This window comes from Cyanistes caeruleus, chromosome 16 (genome assembly GCF_971803275.1).
Source record: "Cyanistes caeruleus chromosome 16, bCyaCae1.hap1.1, whole genome shotgun sequence".
In the NCBI taxonomy this organism is placed as follows: Eukaryota; Metazoa; Chordata; class Aves; order Passeriformes; family Paridae; genus Cyanistes; species Cyanistes caeruleus.
This window is the reverse complement of record NC_141716.1, coordinates 7,896,489-7,918,169: the sequence shown is the minus strand read 5'-3', so window position 1 is coordinate 7,918,169 and position 21,681 is coordinate 7,896,489. Positions and strand designations below refer to the sequence as shown.

The window sequence follows — 21,681 nt, the reverse complement described above, 5'->3', positions numbered from 1 at the left end:
CTGCACTTTCCGTGGGGAAGGGATTTGTTTGCAGCCACTGTTGGGTTTTGGTGGGGGACCCCAACCCACAGCAGCATCTCTGGTGCTGACTGGACCTGCAGGGCAGGGTTTCACCCTCTACTCTGACAGACAGCAGCCTGAGGGTCCTGTGGTGCAATTAATAGGCTGCATGGGCTGCTCAATGTCCAGCTGCACTGAGGATGCTGCGGGGCCAGTGGGGCTGGGCTGTCCTGGTTGTCCTTCCCAGCCAAGGGGCTGCCTGGCCCATTGCCAGGACTCATCTGAGTCTTTGAGCTGAGGCTTTGTTTTTGTGCTTGTGCCTTTGCCTATCTCATCACCAGCTCATCCCTCCCGGCCCTGCACCCTCCATCCCTCCCTTGTCCCCTGTTTCCCTGTGTATTGGTCCAGCAAACAGCCTCTCTTCATTTCTCTCTCTGTTCGCACAGAGATAAGGGCCAAAGAATGGGAAACAGCTTTGGGGATTTTAATGAGCCTTTATTGTAGTGTCTTTGGCAGGGCTGCTGCTGGTGTTGCCATAAATTGAGAAGCCTCAGGGCAGTGCTGCCAGGATGGGGGGAAGCACTGCCAGGGGTCGAGGGTGGACAGGGTCAAGGGTGTTGGAGGCACTGGGAATGCACAGCCAGTGGCTGCTGGAGGGGAAGATTGGTGGCAACGGGGCAGGTTGGTGGCAGTGATGGGGACAGGGTTCCAGGGACAGGGGTCACAGCTGCAGCAGTGATACCACAGGGATCCATCCCCATTCCTGGACTGTGGGGAGCACCTGGAGCAGTGGGACCTGTGGGTGAGCACCCCATGCTCCTTGGCTGCTGTGCTGCTGCTGGTTCTTCTCAACCTGGGTGCCCAGTGTGGCTTCATCTGCCCTGGGTGCCTGGCTTTGCTGGGGCTGGGCAGTCTCTTCTCTCTTGCCCCTTTTCCCTCTTCCTTCTTGCTTGGGGCAGCCATCCTGGCAGTGGGAAGGGGCTGGTGGGCTGAGCTGACCATTTCTCTTCCCTCTCTGGTCTCCCCCTACCCTGCTTTGTCCACAGCTGAAATCATCACCACCAGAGGAGCCCGGGAAAGAGGCGACAAAAATCAGCGTGAGTTTGGGTGATGGGTCTTTAGGGGGGCTGCACTTGGGGGCTCACCAGGACATTCTGCTGGTCCCAGTCCCGGGCTGGGAACACCAGGGGGAGAACTGGGTCTGCCTTGGCTCAGTCCTGAGGGTGACCGGGGTGAGGGGTGGCTGCCCTGCTCTCCCTGGCATCAAGAGGCACAGCCTGGACCCTGAGCCTTGTCTGGCATCTGGGTGACACATTAATGCCAGGGATAAAATAATCCAATTGACTCGGTGGATTAGCATCCCAAAGCCATTTAGGCTCATGTGAGCAGAATGAGGAGCCACTAATAAGTTAAATAAAACACTCTTGGCTTTCTGCTGCCAGGTGTGTGCCCCCCTGGCTCTCCCTACCCTGGGGAGCTCTGCATTTGGGGGTGTCACAGTCAGAGAGCAGTGCTGGAAAGCTTCCCACTGTCACCTGGTAGCCCCTCCTGGCACTTCCATTTTTCCTTCACTGAGTGAGCAAGGGGGGATGGGGTTGGTCAGGCACCTGCAGCTTCTCAGATGGGTGTCCCCCACACCCAGGATCAGCCTACCCTTCCCAAGGGAGAGCACCACCTTTCAGTACCCATCTGCAGGATCAGTGCATGATTCTCTTGATGCTAACAAATCCCTCTCCAGGGGTCATGTCCCCTTTGATGAATTGGCACCCACAATCCATATCCAAACCTAAGCAGGTTCCTCCAGGATCTGTTCCTCACCAGGGTGCTGTGGCTCCGTGCCCCACAGTCAGCAAAGTTCCAGGACTGCTGCTGGAGCAGCCAGAGCCTGGGCTCTGCCAGACCCTGTCTGCTGAGCTTGGGGGCTGCTGCTCCCCACATTCCACCCAAGCCCTGCTCCAGGGGCAAGAGGAGCTACAGTGGGTGCATGGAGCCATCCTGGGGCCAGCACTCCCTCTCAGCTCAACCAGTGCATGTTTCAGCATAATTAGGCAGTTAATTGCACGCTGGGATGGAATTGATGGGTGTGCGAGTGTAACCAGGATTTATTTTGAATCATTCGAGGTCGCTGCTGCCTCCTCCAGATCCAGCCAGCAGGGAGAGGCTGGAGCTTCAAACCTCTTTTGTTTGTTGTTATTTCAAATGTCCTTGATAATTAAGTGTTTATGGAATAGAGGAGGTAAACGAGCATGGGCGGTTCTGATGGAGCTTGAGGTACAGCCACAACAGCAGGTGACTGGGAACAAACAGCAGAGTCAAACAGTGAGGGGGGTGTAAATCCCAAGGAGGAGCCGCTGTTCCAGGCACCCCTTGGCCGTGTGCTATCCACCAAACACACCTGGTGCTGGAGGTGCTTTGCAAGGATGAAGGGAAGCGAAACATGATGGGTCTGGGTTTATTTTTTCCCCCTTTGAATCCAGCGGCACATCAGAGGGCTGAGCTGGGGCTGGGCACAGCAAATCTGCTCATCCTGACCGTGCCAGGGCTCTGCCCCATTCCTGTGGGCAGTGAGAGCTGTCACTGCCCTGTCTGTGCTGGTGGAGTCACAGGAGTTATGGCTGGTCATAAAATCTTCCCTCCTGAGGCTCAGTGACCTGCTGGGTAGCAGCTCCATGGCCACTGGTGGCACCAGCAAATTGGGGTTTTATTTTATTAGTTCTAAATTTCCCAGCCATTAATTTCAGTGACTTCTGGCTCTCCCAATGAAGAAGTTTTTTTTGCAGCTCTTTTCCCATGACAGTCTCATGGGCACACTTGCACGAGGGTCTGGCAGCTCCTGCCCCTGCCTTGTCCTGTCCCCTCAAGACCCACACTTCCAGCAATGCAGGATTGGGGCTCACAGCTGCACATGGCCACTGAGAAGCCCTGAGACGCTGTTTGGGGTGGCCCTGGCTGTGACCTGTGGCACCAGCTGCCTCTCAGCATTGCACGGTGTGCAGCAGCCTGTGTGTGCTCATGTGTCTGTACATGCTCTGTGTACACCTGTGGCCAGGTGTCTTCATGTTCCAGCACTGGATGCCCCCACAGTGAGGGGCTGAGGGGACATTGAGGGGCTGTTGTCCCCATGCTGCATCCTGTGCTGTTTGGGGTGGGTTTTGCCCCTCTCCAGCCGCGTTTCCAAACATCATAAAATCCTCAGCTAACAAATGCAGCGGCGAGTAGAAAAACGGCCTTTGCCATCCAGTGTGATTATAGGGAACAGAGCCAGGGGCCTCGGGGTGGGTTATAAATCTGATTTATTGACCCAGCCCAGAGCAGCTGCGGCTCTGGCTAGTGAGTAAGTCTTAAATTTCATTGGGTGATAAATGCTGAGAGCGAATCAATTTGGTAGAAAAGCTAATTAGCCAGCGTGGTTCCGCATCGATCTCTGAGCCCTGCGTGGCCGGGTGTGAGCCAGGGCTTCCATCATCCTGTGGGCCCAGGCTGGGGCTGGATCCCCCCACAACAACTTCACCAACCTTTAGCGTGTCCTCCCAGCACAAGGCTGGGGTGCGGTGGCACACGGTGGGAGGTGGCAGTGGTGACACGCTGGGGGTGTCTGGGGGGCAGTGGGAGCCCTGACCGCCCGTCTGCCCCGGTGCAGGTGGTGAAGGTGGTCGGCAGCAACATCTCCCACAAGCTGCGGCTGTCGCGAGTGAAGCTGGAGGACGAGGGGACGTACGAGTGCCGGGTGATCGACTCCAGCGACGGCAAGGCACGGCACCACAAGGTGAAGGCCTACCTGCGGGTGGAGGCGGCGGGGGGCCCGGGGCACCCCCAGGACACCGAGCTGCGGGAGGCCCCGCTGGCAGAGCTCGCCTCGCCGGGCTCAGCCCACGCACACCACCACCACCACCACCACAAAGCCGGGAAGGAGCTGAAGAAGCGCTCGGCAGACACCTCCTGTGTGCTGTAGGTGGGCGGTGTGGGGGGACGCAGGAGCCCCCCCAGGCCCGGACTCAGCGGAGCCATCCAGGGTCCCGCACCCCCTGCCAGAGACTGGCCCCAGCACCCCGTCCTGTCCAGCTCCCCTCAGCACCTCCCTCTCTCCCCAGCCGCGGGGCACAGCGGGGCCGGGGCTCGGCCTGCTGCGGGAGCCGGACCTGTCAGTGCCACGGGGGCATCGCTGGGGCTGTGCCCGGGGCCAGGCCGTGTGCCCACCCGAGGTGGTCGCCATCTCCCCGGCCTAGTGCGGGTGGGCGCCCGCTGCCCGCTGCCACCGTGGTGCCGCGGGCTGTGCTGTGTCCCGGCTCTGCCCAGGGGGGACCCTCCTGCCCACGGGACCCTCCCTGCCCTCCCCTTGTGCTTCGCAGACCCAGCCGCCCGCTCCCGTAGGTTGCCCCGTTTAGTTGCTCGGTTCCAGCCCCACAGTGCGTGTCTAAGTTCCAGCCTCCATCCCACAGCCCGTGTGTATCCCCCCCGCCCCTGCCTGCCCCGCAGCCCCCAGCACGTCAAGGCCTGAGCTCAGCAGAGGAAGGACGGCACGGCACATTCCTGGCACCCTCCCGGCACGCTCTGGCATCGCTCAGCCAGGCAGCTGCCCGTGCTCAGTGTGTGCCTTGGAAGGTGTGCCATCGGAGCTGGCCCCTTGCACCCATCACTCCTCCTCCCCTATAATTTCACAGAGGATGGGGCTCTCAGCCGCCAGCCCCGTCCACCCTGGCCCCATCCCGCTGCCCGTGGCTCTCGGCCCCCTCTCAGTGAAGCATCCCTCCCTCCCAGGCCACAGCACCACACTGCCCCGGGCAGGGTCTGTCCCACGGGCTCTTGTGTCAGTGCAAACAGCACAGCCCGTCCCTGCTGCCCCCACGGTGACCACGGCCACTGGGACAGAGCTATGGGGAGGGAGAGGGGGGTCCCGGGGCACTGCTCCCCCACTGCCCCCCAGCCTGCCACCATCAGACCTGCTGCAGCTAATAAAGCTCTTTAAAGGAAGCCTCTGTGGATCTGTTGTTCTGTCTGTGGCACGGCAAGGGGGCATGGTTTTGGGAAAAAAGGGGCAGAGCTGGGGCTGCTGCACTGGTGCCACTGGGGATGGGGATGAGCCTGGGCATCAACATCATCACCTGCAGCTGAGCTGAGGGCTCAGAGCTTTAAAATGCTGCAGCTTGGGGAGCCCCTGCCCAGCCTGGGAGCCTTGAGGGCTGCCAGGTGAAATCCTGACACTCACCTGAGCATCCAGACCAGATTTCCAGCCTGGTGGGAGGTGAGGGTCCCCAAAGCAGGGTGCTGGCTGCCCCTGGGGCCTGGCTCTGCCTCTCCAGTGGGAGAACAACTCGGAGCACTGGCAATGCCCAGCCTAGCCCAGCTGCCTGGAGTCCTGCAGCTACTTTGCAGTTAGCTTGTTACTTCCTGGACCTCCATCATGCTCACCCCTTGCTGTGCTGATGAGAAGGAGAAAGAGCTGGTGGCTTTCTGTCACCAGACATGTCAGCCTGGGGTAGGAGCAGGCAGAGATGGCTGGTGTCTCTGGAGCCACGATCACCTCTGCCACCTGGAGAGCTGAGCTCTTGGGGAGCAAAGGACACAGGAGAAAAACATTCAGGAGCTACAGGGCAAGGAGACACTGCTGGTGCAAAATTCCACTTTGCCAAAAGTAGCAATGGTGGCTGTGCCGTAGGGATCCCTGGCAGAGCTGTGGGGCTGGGGCTATGCTAAAATTCTCCCAGCCAGGGAATGGGATTACTGGGGGAAGAAGAGAGATTGGGATGCATTGGTCACCAGTGCAGCAAAACACAGGACACAGCAGAGGAAAAGGAAGACCCAGGGACACGCTAAGGGCGGGCAGGAGGCTGCAAATCACCTCAAACAGGGAGTAAACAAATTGCTGTGCAGCATAGTGATTTGTAAAACCTGGAAGTGAGCTTTAACAATAACAGATTTTATTGGAAAAGATTAATTTTTCTGTTTATAGGAAATTTTGGGAGCAGGAATTGAGGAGAGGTCCCTGCTGTACCCGTGTGCATGGCTCAGCAGTGCTTGGTGCCAGGGTCTGTGCATGGGACTGTGCCCCCAGCCCTGGGTGTGGCAGTCCCCCAGGGTCCTGGCCAGGTTTGTGCATGGAGGAGACAGCTGGACATGGCTTTCTTGGCTCTCTGATCCCAGAGAGGGTGGCTGGAGGGGGGCAGTTGGGGGTCTCCACCCCAGTGTTGGGGGCTGCTTGGTGGATGAGCATTCTGGTGGGGAAAGCCCATGGCTTGTGAAGGGGCTGAGCTTAATATGCAAGTCACTGCTGGGGAGGAACCTGCCTCATGAAAATGCCATTTCCATGCAGTCCCTCTCCCAGCTATTATCCTGCCTCAGACAAAAGCAATTTACTCAGCCTCCAATAAAGCAGGGGCGATAACGAAGCTGAGAGGAGCTGACTGTGACAGGCAGGACAGCCTCTCTGCCACCAGCACCTACCTGCTGGCTGGGGCTGAGGCTGTGGGGAGAATCTCTAGACTGCACACTAAATCACAGGCTCTGGGTGAGGGTGTCAGCTGTGCCAGAGCCCTGGCTGGGTGATGTGGTTGGCTCCTGGGCACTGATGGGACAATGTTGCCCTACAATCACATGCCTGTCCTGCAGGATGGCAAGCCTTGGCATGGGCAGGCTGGGTCCTTGGAGTCCCCACCATAGCACAGCTGAGCAGAGCGAGGCTGGATGCAGCATCTGCACCTAATGGATGAGTTTTGTCAAGTGCTACAACAACCCAGAAAACTGCACCAGCCCCAAGGGCGCTTGGAAACCAAAGACAGTATTTCACCTCCCTGCCTGCCCTGTCAGAGCGGCTCTGAAGGCTCCTTTGTATAGAACCCAACCAGCGTTAAGCATTGAACAGATATTAAAAAAGAGTAAAGCTGACCTGCAGCCCTGTCCTACTGGATAAAAAGCCACTGACTTGTGTTTTCCCTGGAGAAGCAAACAGGAGGAAAGCCTGAATTAAATCAGGGAGAGAAGGGGAAGTAACTTCAGCTGAGGGATGTGGCAGCAGAGACAGTGCCCTTGGGCCCACCAGCAGAGACTTGTTTTGGATGTTCACCCAGGATCCCAACAGTGATGCACAAAGCCTGTTCCATGTAACAATCTATTTATTACTTTGGTTTTTGTATTTCTGAGCTTGCTTCCAAATTTAGTCAAGATCTGCCCTTTTGCTTCACTTGCATAGATCTTCCCCGAGTGTCAGGAGGCAGCCTGCTGCCAGGAGCTGCTCTGGGGAAGCTGAGGGATCTGGGAGCAGCTGAGCAAAGCAGTGCCTCTGGACAATCTCTGCAGCAAGAGCCTGGGGATGTGGGAGCTGGAGACCAGGGGAGAAGCCTCTTGGCAGAGAGAGTGAGCTGACCCCAAAGTTGAGTCATCCTCTGCCCACTGTACCACCTTGCACCTCCTTTGACAAACCATGGCACTGCTGGGGTGCTCACAGGCCCTGGCACCGCCTGACCAGACAGATACAGAGGCTGTTCTGGGGCACAGGCAGGTCCTTCATCTTGGGGTGATGATTAGAAATAGCCTGAGAACTGTGATCTGGGCATGGGAGATGCTGTAAATCACTCCCAGGTATAAATCAAGGCTGGCTGATTCTCTACAGAACCTCACAGAGAGCGAGATAGAGAACAGAGCACGTTTGGCCGCCTCCATCTGGTCTCAGCAAACTGCAGCTGTGAGGAGCAGCCCTGGTGCTTCTGAGAGGACGCATTGTTCTTGCCAGTAACATAGGTGAGGAATTTATCGGAAATGCACTTCAACTTCTGAGATTAACTGCTTTTAAAGTGAACAGGTTTATAGTGCACCCAAACAAGATTCTCCTCCTGGGAAGGGTAAAGGACAGAAAAAGCTTTTGCTTTGAGTTGTCAGTCACTATCCAGCTGAGAATGGGAGGTATCATCACAGCTGTGAAGAGATCAGAGGTGTGGGGGGTGCTAAAAGGGCACCCCCCTAAGGATCAAGGATTAGGAAGTTCTGGAAGATGACTCACTCTTCATATTGAAGAATTTGGAATAGATGTGCCATTTTCTTTGCATACGGTTCTGGTGAGGCACAAGTCAGGAGGAGTCAGGGTCATGTACCCACCTCATCTTCAAACAATGCTTCAAGAAATAAACCTTCTGCCACAGGGAGGATGTCTCATGCAGTGCCTCAGACTGGGCAGCCCTTCCTTTGCCCCTGAACCATTTGGGTTCACAGTGAGGGTGTTATCTCAGGTGAGCCCTATCCTGGTGGTTCCTCTTTCCCATCCCAGCTGCTGCGTAGGTCTGTCAGGAAGGAGATGCCTCCTGTGTGCTGGTCTTGGGACCTGTGGCCTCCTGCTGCTGCAGTCTCTGGAGCAGAAGCAGCACGTTGTCCGTGAGCTCGTTCCGTGGCCGCCCCATCCCGCTGAGCTTCACCGGCTGCAGGCTGGCATGGGGGGGCTCGAACCCCTCGGGGCAGCACACCTCACTCAGGAGCAGCCAGGTGCTGTCAGGGTCCACGTGCATCAAGTGCAGGAAAACACTTTGGAAAACAGTAGGAAGGGGGGAAAGAAGAGTAAGGACAAGGCCTTTTGGTTGGCACCCAGCAGGGTTACTAAGAGCTGAGGAAAGCTCTGGTGCTGTTGGCAACTTCTGGCAGCTGCGCAAATTTGCCTCTTTACAGAGGGCAGTGCAGTGGCCCTGTGCCTAAGAAAGCAGCTCTGTGTCTCACAGCTACTGGCACATGGGAGGAAAATATTTATGATACCACACAGTCACTTACAGGTATCAAACAAGCAGCTGGTGCAGAACTGACCCGGGCTTGGTGCTGGCACTGTGTGAGCTGATGCTAGCACAAGCATAAACCTGCCTGATCCACATGCTGGGGATGTGTCTGTGGGTGACTGCATGCACTGTGCATATCTGGGATCTTTCAGATCCTGCACAGATCTTGGGAGAAGTTGCCTGTGCTGTTCACCACCCTCTCTGGTTTTTGGGGAGTGAGGGAGTTAACCCATCTGGGCTTCTCTGCCTTTTCAGAGGTGGCAAACCCAAGAGGAGTTTGTCCCCCATTTGGGTTCAGCTGCCTAGGCTGGGTCCCAAGGGAAGCTCAATGCTGTATTTGAGGGCTTTTTGCTCAAGTGAGATCTCCCACCATCCCAAGTCCTTATTAGCTGCCTCCAAATTTTTGTCATTCTGCACAGCACCTTTCACAAAGCAGGATTTTAAACCAAAATCAAACACAACCCTTATTAACACAGAATGAAGGAAAAGAGGAACCACAACTTCCTCTGCAGATTTACTGCTGTGCTGACAGTTTTCACTTTGCATTTCCATACCTCAGTAAGATGGGATTTGCCTTTCCAGCATGCCCTTCACACAGGGCTCCAGCTGTGAGCTGCTGGGACACAGCTGCTGCTGAAGAGGAGGAAGCTCAAGGAGTGAAAGAGCAAATGCTGATTTGTGTGACCTACACTTACCCACCCCCTCCTGCCAGTTTTCCCTGCAGCAACCTTTGGGCTTAGCTAGGTCTGTGTCAGGGTTTAAGGCACAGAAGGTGTACTGGATTTAACTGGTATTAAACTCCGGCTGTGCCATGAACAAAATTAGACTGGAATTTGCAAGGCCTCTTCCTGAATGGTGCTGAGTGCTCTGTGAGCACCAAAGGCACTCAGCACTCACCACACCTATGGTTCAGTTTTCCAAGATCCTAGTAAAGCTGTGTGTCTTCAGGTCTCTAGTTTTCAGTGAAATCACGGAGCTATGAGGAGAACAGCTGCCAGGTCAGATAATGGGAAGAGAAATCAAGTAGGTCTGTCTCTGCTCCCCCAAGAAGCACAGGACTGAGCTCCCTCTCTAAAAGCAAAGATCACTTGCTACAAAAGCCACACAAAATCCAGATCTGATCGCTGTCCAAATTTCTCCTGGAAGAGCTTTCATCCCTAAAGTGAGGTTGCTTCCAATGTAAAGCAGGGAGAAATCCCTTTGAGAAGCTCTCCTCTGAAAGGGAGTGCAGTGCCACGGGTAACGTGAAAGAGCACAGGAATGAGATGAAGGTAGGAGAGAGCTCCCTCTCCTCTTCACAATAACCCTGTGGATGTGACTCCTTACTCATGCACAGCCAAAGTTGTTGTTTTTGCCTCTCTGCCTGACCCTCAGTGCAGGTCTCTCAACAGCAAGAAGGGAGATGCCACCACTGAAGCTGTTGGCAGTGTCCCCTCCCAAAGGTGCTGGCAGTGCCTATCTGCCTGCTCCAGAGAAACCGGTGGGAATGTGCTCTATGGTGATAGCTGGGCTTGGCAACAACTGCCTCAGCAACACAGCCTTTTTTCTGTGGATTGGCCAGATGCAGGTGAGCTCACAGGACTCCTCATTCCTATGGCTTTGTTCCTGCAGCTCTGCTGACTGGAAGGGGAGGACTGGCCCACTCAGTGCCAACCCAAGTGAGGGGCAGGCAGGGCCAGGGTACGGAGCTGTCACTGCTGCCATCCTGGCTCCAGCTCTCCAGCCACTGCCCTGCCCTCAGCTTGGCTGTGACAGCGGGAGCACATGGCTCTGTGTGCCAGCAAACACCAGCTCCCAGTTTTCAATGGGCTGCTGCTGGTGGGCAGCTGCAGAGATAATCCTTGCTCCTTATGGCTGGGATGGGAGCAGGCAAGGACAAGGAATTGCTGTGAAGGGAACGTGGAAATTGGGAATATTGTGCAGCAGGCTGCTGATCCCCAGCACACACACAGCTGTAGCTCTTACATTCACAGCACAGACACTCTGCTCTCCAACCTCTTCCCAATCAGTTGCTCCAGGGAGAGCGACCCTCAGAGATTATTCAGACCCTGGAGAACTCACTGCCTCTGGTGCCCATAATGGCTCGAGGCTGTGATTATCCCTGATAGCCTGGAGTGCTCTGCAGCTTAAAGAACAACTTGACTTTTACATTTTCAAACTAACTCTGGGGTAGTTTCTAAGCAACCTGTTTCCATAGCAAAGAATCCTGGGGTTAATCCAAGTTTGTTTTCTGTTGTTGCCTTTTCCTTTTTTTTTTTTTTTTCTTAAATATCACTTTATTGAATTTTGCCTTGAGCAGGTGGCTGTTCTGGCATGCTTCAATCCAGCCTGGGAGTGACAGCTGACAATGAATATCCAACAAACCACACAAGCAAACCAGAAGAGGTAAGCTGCATAATCAACCTTGGTAACAAAAAGGGTCCCAAAATAGATCATATTTGTCCCAAGTGTGTTAAACTTGTTCTACTAGCACAGAGCAATCTGGCTATTGTGTTGCCTTGTCTTTTCCTAAGCTCCAAGCAAAGCCATGGCACAGTGAGCAGACTGGCAGAAGGACAAGGCTTCCTGGCTTTCCATCCCTGCTGAATGTTAAACTGGACACAGCCCACCACAGGCTTTGGAAAGATGGGGAAATTATTTTGGATCTCACAGAAAAAAAAAAATAAAAAAATCCTTCCTATCCAGACTGCTGACTGAAAGGTCATGGGCTGCAAACATTTAGTAGGAATTAAGTGTAAATTTCAAAACAGTCACTTGAAACTGAAAGAATGGAAAACTGCTTGTCAGTTTTGACAGGAGCCAGTGACAATTTCCTAATCTCTTTTCCTTCAAGGTTATTTCCCTGAAGTGAAAAGCTTGTCAGGGATGATGCAACTTCATAAATTGGCAAGAAGCTCAGATTTACATATTGTGACTTTCAGTTTCCACCATCTCCCCTGGCCTTATTCCCAGTGGTGGGGCCCCACACACCCCCACCTTGCCCAAATCTTTCTCGGCACTTCCTCACCCTTGCACAGGCTCATCCTCAATGATGGCAAAGACTTTTCCAGTGCTCCTTGGTATTCCCAAACTCTTCTTCAGTAGACTCACCCTTTGGTGATGTTGCATTTGTTTTTTGTTTGGTTTTTTTAAAAAGCTTGGATAATACTCTCCCAGAATACTCCCAGCAGTCATCTTCTAGTAAAGCCTATTGCTATTGTCCCATTTTCTCTTCCTCAGATGTGCTGGAGTTCTTTTTTTCTCAGCATCTATTTTTGCCTGTTGAGTATTGCATGGAGCTGCAGTTACAAAAATTGCTACTCCCACTGCTTCATCTAATAAAGCTACAGGGTCCCATAAATGGGATTAAGCGGACTCCTTGGGGCATGATAACATCCCTGGATGATAGCCAAACTCCCCTTTTCCTTTTTTGTGTGGCTCAAACACCTTGGCCAAAAACTCCTGCTCAGCCCTTTGCATGACTACAGAATCCTCATGTAGTCAGTGTATGATTTTTGGAGCTACAACTGGTTTTGGAAGTTCTGACCTTGCTCTTGACAGGTCACAACCCATCAGTTGAATAAGAATCCTAAGAACTGAGCAAAGGCCAGTTAGTATAAATCACCATGGCAAGCTGATTCCAAACATCCTTTTACCTCATATGATTTCTGCAGTGATAAAGCTGAGTTATGTGACGTATGCTGGCGCTCAGGCTGGGGCTAAGATTAGTTCTGGTCTATCTGTTTTTAGAAGCATTTAAAATGCAGAATTTCTCATGTATCAGGCTGATAACACTGTCCTTGCTTAGATGGAAAGGGCCTTATGTGTGACAGCCTGTGTCAGTTTGCAGGATTGCTTTCATGCACATGGAGAGCAAGAAGAGCCAGAACTTACAGGAATGTGGTGGCTCAACAGCTGGAGAATAGAAATGGAAGGGATGTAAGAGTGATATTGTAAACTCTGGTACATCCAGGTTCCAAGACCAGGGATTGTACAGGAATAACTGAAAAAATTAAACCCAAAAGAAACCTCCAAATGCTTCCATGTCTGTAGTGTCAGGCCAGGCACAATGCATACCTCAGTGCATACATGTGTCTGGTTGATGGAGTTAAACAGGAGACAGGGCTTCTATGAGCAGCTGGCATATGTGATGTATGGTGCATCAAAAGCATGGGGGGAGGAGCAAAAGAAATGGCATTTTCCCCTTAAAATATAACATACAGGAGAAAAATGTTCCTTGCCCTGAACTTTGCTGCCCTTTTGCTCCAACAAGTGAGCTCACTTCACCACACAGCTTCCAGCAGCGCTCATTTCATATTCCCCTATCCCTGCTGTTGGGGGGAAATTGCACAGCTTCTCAAGCTGCTTGGCTAATGATTTAAAAGCTTCAGATTCCAAATATCTAGACAAATCCTGGTGTTCTGCTTTTCATCCAGCATTCCTTGCACAGACTGAGGCATTATTGCATTAAGGGGATGCACTCCCACAGCATAGAGCCCCTCTGCAGAACAAATGCTGCCGAAGCCTGCTGTGCTGCCGTGAAAGCCTCCAAGGTAAAAATAAACCTGCTCCCACCCGCTCAGATACACAAACAAAGGAATGCTCCAGCTCCAGAGAGCGCTGGCTCTGAACTGCTGCCCAGCCACACAAAGCCCTTCACACCCTGCACCCCCGGGAGCCTGCGCTTTGTGAAAGGGAATGGATGGGCTGCACTTCCCTTTGCTTCCCTTTCCAGCAGCCTGCCCTGGAAATCCGAAACCGCAGTGGAACCTGCTGGTTTCCCCTCCCCTCGGGGGAGGGCAGGGCTGGCCACACAGGAAGGGAGTGGGGGGTGGCTTTCACCCCCATCCTTCGACAGAGGGGCTTTCTGATTTATGTCTTGTGTTCTGTATCTGGACTCGTTTTGTCTCCTGAAATCTCCGGCCTTGGTTACAGGTGACAACATATGACAATAGTGATTTCTTATCCTGACAGCAGAACATGCTGAGCAGGATTTTGTACACCAAGCAGTAAAGTATGTCTGTCAACACTTCCTAGAACTGGAGTGTGTTCACCTAAACTGTCTTTGCTCTTTTAGACTCACCCAGCCTTCTCAGAACAACACTGGTGCCAAGACTGACAGCTTCCCAAACAAACTCTGGTCCACCTGGCAGAGCCTGGGTTGGAGCCCAGGGAAAATGGAAGGATAACAGAAGTAAATCCCCCAGCCTGCAGAAGGTATTAAGTGATAAAATACAAGGGAATGCCTGGCACATCCTCTTCCATAGCTGTCTTCCCTCTGCAGTTTGATGCCACCAGCGGGCCAAGAGCCTCAAGCATTTGGTTAGGAAAAGCAAGTAGTACATCTTCCCCTCTGTCCCCAAATGCACTGCAAGGTCACCTCTAGTGTCTGTACAAGCTGACAACTCACCTCTCTAACTCACTTCTGGGAGTAAATGATACTTCACCACAGAAAACTTCTATGAGAAGCCCTGCTGTACAGGACTTAAATGTGCTGGAAGGTGCAACAGGAAAGGTACAAAAGGAATGGGATCACCATGCTCCCTCTGTCACCCACTATTTGTACACCCAACACACCTGCATTTAAGAGACATTACCTCTGGGCAGCTTCTTGCAGTTTCACAGGTTGCTTGGCACTGAGGTAAATCAGGCAGGCATCTGCCACTTTATTCAGGTCACTCTCGCCTGCAGAAATGGAACAGGAAAGAAGGGTAGGAGGTGACCTCCTCAGCAGCTGCTGCCTAATGGAATCAGTTCCAAATTGGCAGCAGAGGCTTCAGAGCCTTTGAGCTGTCTGACCCAGAGCTCTTCTGACCTTGCCTTTTAAGCATCTTGCTGCAAAGCCAGGAAAGCAATCAAGGGCACTGAGAGGAAAAGAGCAACTAGCCAGCAAACCTTCTCCCTCATCTATGTCAATTCCAGAAATTTCACTTGGGGAGAATTTCAGTTTCATTCAATAGAAGAGTGTGATGTACTGGATTTAAAGGGTCACTCAGAGATAAGCCCACAATGGAACCAGGCAAGCTAGCCAGAAGTCTTATCTGGGCTTCAGTTTGTTCAGTAAGAACAAAGTGCAGCCCAACAGGCCCTACAGCAATGCAGGGTCTCCATTCTGTACTCTCTTCTCATTCACAAGCGGGATGAGCAGTCAGATTTTGCATATGGTGGGAACCTTCTCTCCCATTTGTCTCCTGGGGAGAAAAGAGTGCCCAGCACTTCTTTACAGAGCTCCCACAGACAACAGATTTAGGCTGGAGAAGACCAGGAAATCAACTCCGTGGGCAGCAGGAGGAGAAGCAGCAAGTTGAAAGAGTAAAGTCTGGCAGAGATCCACACAACCTGTGCTTCCCCTGGTACTCACCCATGTCCAGGCTTTCGCAGAGAGAGCCCAGGCCCTGCAGCACAGCCAGCTGCAGTTTGAAGGCCAGTGTGTGGCTGTACACAGGCCCAGCTCTGGCACTCACTGGGGCCTGGCTGAGAAGGGAACTGGTCAGCTTGGGCAGGACATCTTTGGAGAATCTCTGCCTCAGGAAGTCCCCACATGTTTGAGCCAGGGTACACAGCACCTAAGAGAGACATCAGTTACAGGGGACAGTGCACACACTGCTCTGGGAGGAGCTCAGTGATCCACACCAGCCTGAGGGATTCAGACATTCTCCCCCTGGAACATTGTTTTTGCAGGCAAGAGCATTGTGACCATACCTGCCCCAGTTTCCCCGTAATGAGCAGAAGGTGAATGTTTGAGAGGCTGAGTGAGCTGCACCCTGCTCTGCAGTGTCACCTGGCTGACCCCCTGGGCTGCCCTTCCCTCATTAGCACAGTAAAGGTAAGAGCAGCTGTGCAGCCTTACTCAGAATTAGTGGAGGAGTCTCTGATGAAAAATGCCATTAAATATCATTATATCCTTAAATCTCTTTTGTGGTGCAGACAACCCATCTTTCCAAGCACATCAGCAAGCAGAAAGGCCAAGTGGCTACGGAAAAAAGCATGCAGCACTTCTGGTGTGTGCCCAGGATCAAACTCAATTTGGGCAGAGAATGGCCCTAAATGCATGTAAAAACAAAGGAGCATCCATGTGGTCAGAACACTGATCCCTCTTTTGGAACTTCACTGAGCTCATGGTCTCAGTGTGCAAGACTGAGATGCTGGTTATCTTGTGTTTGATTTACACTGATATGACACTTCTTGTCTTGGAATTTGAGCAGGAAGACACATGGTGGGGAATTCATACAGCAAAACTGAAGCTGGGTGCATGATGACTTGGACTTTTCAAGAGTTACTTAGTTTTTGTATAGCAATCTCAGGAACAACATCAAGGGTTTACCTGTGAACAAGCTGCAGTGAGAGTGGTACAAACCTACCCACAGCAGAGCATAGTGACCCAATGCTCCAAACCACATTTAAACATTACTGCAGGAGCTTGGTGCTCTCTCCTGAGCTGCAGCACTGCCTGAGCCACTTCCTGCCCAAGCCCCAGCTGGAAATGCTGCTGGCAGTCACTGCCATACCTTGAAGGCTCTGAGTACTGCCAGAGGGTCATCGTTAATCAGCCGGGTGACGAGAGCTGGCCAGACACGGTGAGCCATGGGAAGCAGATGGTTTCCATGAGGATGCAGCATGGTTACACAGAGCTCCAGCACGTCCAGGACCTAGGCAAGAAGGGAGGGAGCAGACTTGAGTGCTGCAGTGCCAGGCATTCAGGTGAATCCCAGCATCACCTCAGGAAGCCGGGAGGAGGGGTTGAACAGAAAAGGGTGCGGTTTTACCACAGCAGGAACAGGGACAAGTGAACAGTGCTTGGAGTTCAGACCTGTTTGGAAAGGGACAAGCACTGCAGTGACACAACCTGTGCTGGGTACAGAGTTGGGCTGGGAGCAGGGTAGGATTCCTGCACAGGCTGAGCTGCACACTTGGATTCCACTGCGGCTGTGGCAGCAGGATCACCTGGCAGAGCTGGGACTGCTGGGATGAGAATCTGGGTTATGCCTCATTTTTCTGTCTCACTTTGCACTTTAAAAGGAGGCCACCTTCAAAGGGTTTTCATAATTAGAAAAAAGTCAGGCTTTTAGCCCTGCTTATCATCACCCCAGCTACTTCAAAAACATTCATCAGCCTGTGCACTGCAGCCTGAGGAAGGGGGATGGGAAGCACAGATGGGAGAAAGATGCTTCTGTTTCCTTCACCAAAGGACAAAGCACAAGACTTAACTGTCGTAAGTATCAATGGAAAGTGCCCAATACAAAGCCACCCTTAAGATTCTGTTCCACCTGGCTGCCATTCCTAATCCAGAGCGCTCCCAAAAAACTATCTCCCTTTCTCTTGCCAGGTTTGGAGGATCTGTCCTGCTCGAGCATATGGCAGCACAAACCTGGGGATGGCAGGGAGCCCAACGTGCATGGCACACACACTGACGAGCTACCAGCCCCTTCATGGGCACCATCTGTCCCCTCAGAGCCGGTGATTACCGACCTTCAGCCGCACTCGGAGGCTCCCATCAGACAGCAAGTGAATGCACCTCTCCATCACATCCCTGGCCAGCTGAGCATGGCTTGGCATTGGAGCCTCTCCTTCTGTGTCAGTGTTGGGCTCTGGCTTAGCAAGGGGAGCATCATCTGGAAGACAAAACCATTACTGAACCATGAAAATTACTTGGAAGCTCTGGGAGATCACAGCACCCACCCACAACCACTCTGCAAATTCCTACGTAAGGCCTTTGGCATTTTTTAATGTGCTTAGGTATAACTAAGCCTATGAGTTCTGTGAGTTAGTGTCAGGTTCAGTTAAGAGTGTGGGGCTAGGGAATGTTCGCTTTCTTTACTGGACAATGCAGCTGGTCTGACATTTGCAGTCTCTTCTCACCATGGACTTATTTCCCATTGATTTTTATTAAAAATGAAAAGCCTGGGTATTTAAAGATGAAGTATTTAAAGGTCAGGATTGCAGCACAGCCCAGTGAAGACTAAAAAGTTCCCTATATGAATGTCTGCAGTGCCTACCAAGGCCAAGTGAGAAGGGAGCAGTGGCATCATTAGCCAGGAGAAAACAGTACAGAGATTCCCAAGGGAACACGAGGAAAATGCATAAGATCCTGGAAAGGGAAAACTTCAGGTCCTGAACTCAAATGAACTGTTTGTTACGAGGTAAGAAAAAACATAGTGTGCTTGTGTCTCTGAGTTAGAGAAGCCTTGATCTCCAAACATTTGGCTCCCCCACTCCAACAGAACAAAGCATGAACACCCTACAGCACTTTACATGAACCAAGGTCAGCCCAAAGACCTGAGACTGTCAGCCTGGTCCCAAGGTCCTCATGTGACAAAAGGACACCTCAGAGGTCACAGTCTCTCTGCAAGCTGACCATGCTCCTCTCCAGCCAGGCACAGCACTGACCTGCCTCCTCCTCCTCCTCCTCCTCCTCCTCCTCCAGGTCAGGAAGATCACCCTCTGCGATCTGCTTCTGGCTGACATAGTCAAGGAAGAATCGTTCCACTTCTTGACTTGTCATTGTCACCTCCTGCTGCCCCTGGGACAGAGCCCTGCTGTGCCCCTTGTCAGTCTGCTGGTGTTCCTCAGCGCTGGGCATTCCAAACCACTGCACTGCAAAAAAGGAACTGACATGTCACTGAGCAACCACGATCCCCTCCTGCCAGTCAGCAAGGTGCCATGGATTCCATGAGAGATGAAATGGTTCTCACACCTCATGGGGTTGCACCTGACTCAGGCACCTGCAGTCACATCCCAGTCACCTCCTTGATAGTATGGGAATGTTAAAAAGGAATACATGCCATGTGCTTCTATGGAATGTTCATGGGAGAAGTGAATCCTTCCTCCCTCGGCAACTAAAGGCCATGTTCCTGTGAAAGGAACATGGCCAGGCAAACTGGAGAGGGAAAGCTACTAGTGATCTTTGCTTGAGTGCTGGCCCAGCAAGCAAAGCACAGTGGCCATCACACTGCAACACCATGGCTACCTGGAACCTCCCATGGCAAGTGGAAAAGTCCACGACAAGTACCCTTAGTGACAGCAAAGCTGAATTGCATGAAGTAAACATTGTTTTGGTACCTAGAGCAGTCATGACTGACTGGAGGACCCTGAGGAAGGTGGAAGCCTGGCTATTATAAGACTGATCTAGTGCAGACAGGACATCTTGGATTACATCTTCTACCAGTGGCAGCAAGCTGGCATCTGAATGCCTCAGCATCGTGTCCAGGACCTGGGACGCACGTGCCTGATATGCCAGGTGGCGCAAATTCAGGGAAATCCCGTTCACCAGATAGTCAGAATTCTCATTAATCAAACACTGCACCGAGTCGTAAGCACAGGCCTCACATATGTCTGCCAGTGTCCCCAGTGCTGTCTCACTGATGAGCAGAGTTCTGTCACCAGCCTTTTCCAGCACAGGGTAGAGAGCTGACAGCAGCAGCAGCCGGAACTCCTTCCCGAGGACAGCAGCAAAGCAGCCAACGCCCTCCAGCTGGATGCAGATCTGCCAGATGTTGCTGTTTATGGTGCGGGTTGTGACTGGGGGCTCTGGAGACAGAAGGACAACGCTGCTGGATGTCCCTCCCGCACGGGCAGTGAGTCCCAAGTGCTGCACTGACTGCTCAGGGCTGCCTTCTTCTGTGTCATTGCTAGTGACCAAATACCAGTTCACCTGGTCCATGTACTCATCCAAAATGGACGTTATGGACCCTTTGAGATCATCCACATTCAGTGGAACTTCCCTCTCCTGCAGGAAATCCACTCCCACTCCGGCAGCTCCTGTGACCAGCTCATTGAGGATCATGGCTGCCTGCTTTCTGTACAGGCCAGACTCGCTGTACAGCCCCATGAAGTGATCCACAAGCAAGTAGAGGTTCCCGTAGTAGCCAAGAACACGACACACTTGCTGAAGGAGCTGGAAAACCTTCTCCTCCGTGAAGAAGCGGAAGTACTTCTTCTGGCACCTGCCCTTCTGCACACCCTGCTGCAAGGGGCCTGGTGGCCCAGAGCGCCGGGCCTCCACTATCTTCACATCTGTCACATCCAGCTCCAGAACCTGCACCAGTGCCTTGGACAGGCGCTGCAGGTGGGACATGGAGTTGAGGACAATGTTAATCTTGGGGCCCAGCAGCTTCAGGTAGCCAAGCAATAAGCTCAGCGTGGAAACCTTGCCCATGTCATCCTGAGAGTTCATCAGGCGGGGAAGAGCTGTGGCAAGGGAATGGAGGTTCTCAGAGAGGACATCAGCAAGAGCCCTGCTCTGTGCCACAATCCTCTGCTCTGAGATCTCTTGCAGAACTTTGTTGCACCTGCTCCGGACTTCGCTGTTTTCATCATTAACCAGCCCAACCAAGGCCTTTAAGAGGTGACTGAACGAGTCCACCAGTGACTGACTGCAGTTCCTCAGTAAGTGGTGGACCAGCTCCACCAGCTCCAGTCTCACCTTCCAGTGGGGGTGAACTGAAGAAGATTCAACCACTTTATGCAAGAGAAGAGAGAGTTTTTCAGCAGTACTTTTAGTCCAGTCAGGTCCTCTGTGGATCATTAGCTCTGATATTCTGCTGTGTTCCACTGGCAGCTTTTCCTTACTCTTTGGGATTCTGGCTAGCTGTTTGTCAGCCATGACCAAGCCAACAATCAGATAAAAGAGTCTGATGGCAGAAACGGTGGTTTTGTGACCTTGTTTGACGTCTCCAGCAATAACTCGAGACAGTGCAATAGAAATCCCAGGCAGAAAAGAAGCAAACAAATCCCCACATTGCTGTGACTCGTCTTCATCCAGCTGTCGGTGCTCTTGGCAGTCACACTGCAGAACCAGGACCTGCAAGCACTCCAAAGCAGAGATCTTGATTTGCTTTGCTTTTTCTTGCTCTGCAAGTGTCAGAAGCAAAGACACAGCAAATCCTAAGAGCGGAAGGGTGGAAGGTTGGTACAGAGACAAGATAACATCCCCATAAGCCGAATGCATCAGGGTGTGGAGTGCCTGGATCACAGCCAGCTTCAGCTCCTCGGACAGCGGGGCGGCTTTGCCCGAGCTGGGAGGGGGAGCGAGGCAAGTACACAGCTCAGAGAAGAGCTCCTGCAGCAGCTCCTGCTTCTTCACGCACGTCGCCGCAAGCACGGAGGAGATGCACTGCACCAGGCTCTGCACCAGCCGCTCCTGCTTGGGCCCCGGCACCCGCAGGGCGAAGCGCAGCGGGAACAGCACGTACTCCTGCAGCTCCTGCAGGGCCGCGCCGCTCACCCCGGCCAGGTGCGCCTGCAGCTCCCGTACGTTCTCCACCGTCTGCACCCGCGTCAGCTGCACGCAGACGGGGCGCAGCGCCCCGAACGCCGCCTGCGGGGTGTCGAACACGGCCATGCCGGGGGACCGGGGGCCGCGGGCCCTGCCTGGTGCCGGGGGGTCCCGCCAGGCCGGGCGGCCCTGAGGGTGCCGGAAGTGACGCCGCGGTACCAGCGCCACAAAGCTCCCGCGAAGTGCGGCGGGCACTGTGAGAAAAGTCTCTGGTGCCCGCAACACGCATGAGCCGGCGACGTGCCACTGAACTGAGAGGGCCGTCAGCGCCACAAAGCTCCCGCGGGCCTGGGCAGGCGCTGTGAGAAAAATCGCGAGTGCTGGTAGCGCGCAGGCGCTGGCGATGGTTGCGCATGCGCTGAGCCCGCTCGCTGTGCGGCCCGGCTCCCTCCGGCGCTCCGTACGATGCCGCCCCTCGCCCCGCGGCGGGGTCAGGGCGCGGGCGGCCATCTTGTGGCGGCGGCCCCGGCGGGTTGTTGTCGGTGAGGCCGCGCCGCGCCCCCCCCGCGGGCGGAGCAGCCCCGGCCCCATGTCCTCCTTCTCGGAGTCGGCGCTGGAGAAGAAGCTATCGGAGCTAAGCAATTCCCAGCAGAGCGTGCAGACGCTCTCGCTGTGGCTCATCCACCACCGCAAGCACGCGGGGCCCATCGTCGCCGTGTGGCACCGGGAGCTCCGCAA

General features: G+C 53.5%; 2 protein-coding genes across 3 annotated transcripts in view; one reads left to right on the top strand and one right to left on the bottom strand.

Moving 5' to 3' along the window:
• The window catches only part of VSTM2L (V-set and transmembrane domain containing 2 like), a 17,172-nt gene extending 7,594 nt beyond the window's left edge, over positions 1 to 9,578 (top strand). For both annotated transcript variants that reach the window (XM_086853201.1, XM_086853200.1), the window contains exons 3-4: positions 1,047 to 1,097; positions 3,641 to 9,578. In XM_086853201.1, the coding sequence (XP_086709327.1) occupies positions 1,047 to 1,097; positions 3,641 to 3,952 (363 nt within the window). In that variant the 3' untranslated portion in view covers positions 3,953 to 9,578. The remainder of the gene's footprint in view (positions 1 to 1,046; positions 1,098 to 3,640) is intronic.
• On the bottom strand, positions 7,092 to 21,681 carry TTI1 (TELO2 interacting protein 1). The gene is made up of 7 exons (XM_023939780.2): positions 18,789 to 21,681; positions 18,117 to 18,323; positions 17,199 to 17,341; positions 16,238 to 16,378; positions 15,091 to 15,295; positions 14,327 to 14,414; positions 7,092 to 8,508 (listed from the first exon to the last, which is right to left on the bottom strand). Exons 1-7 carry the CDS (start codon positions 21,649 to 21,651, stop codon positions 8,274 to 8,276), a joined length of 3,882 nt encoding a protein of 1,293 aa, XP_023795548.2. The 5' UTR covers positions 21,652 to 21,681; the 3' UTR covers positions 7,092 to 8,273.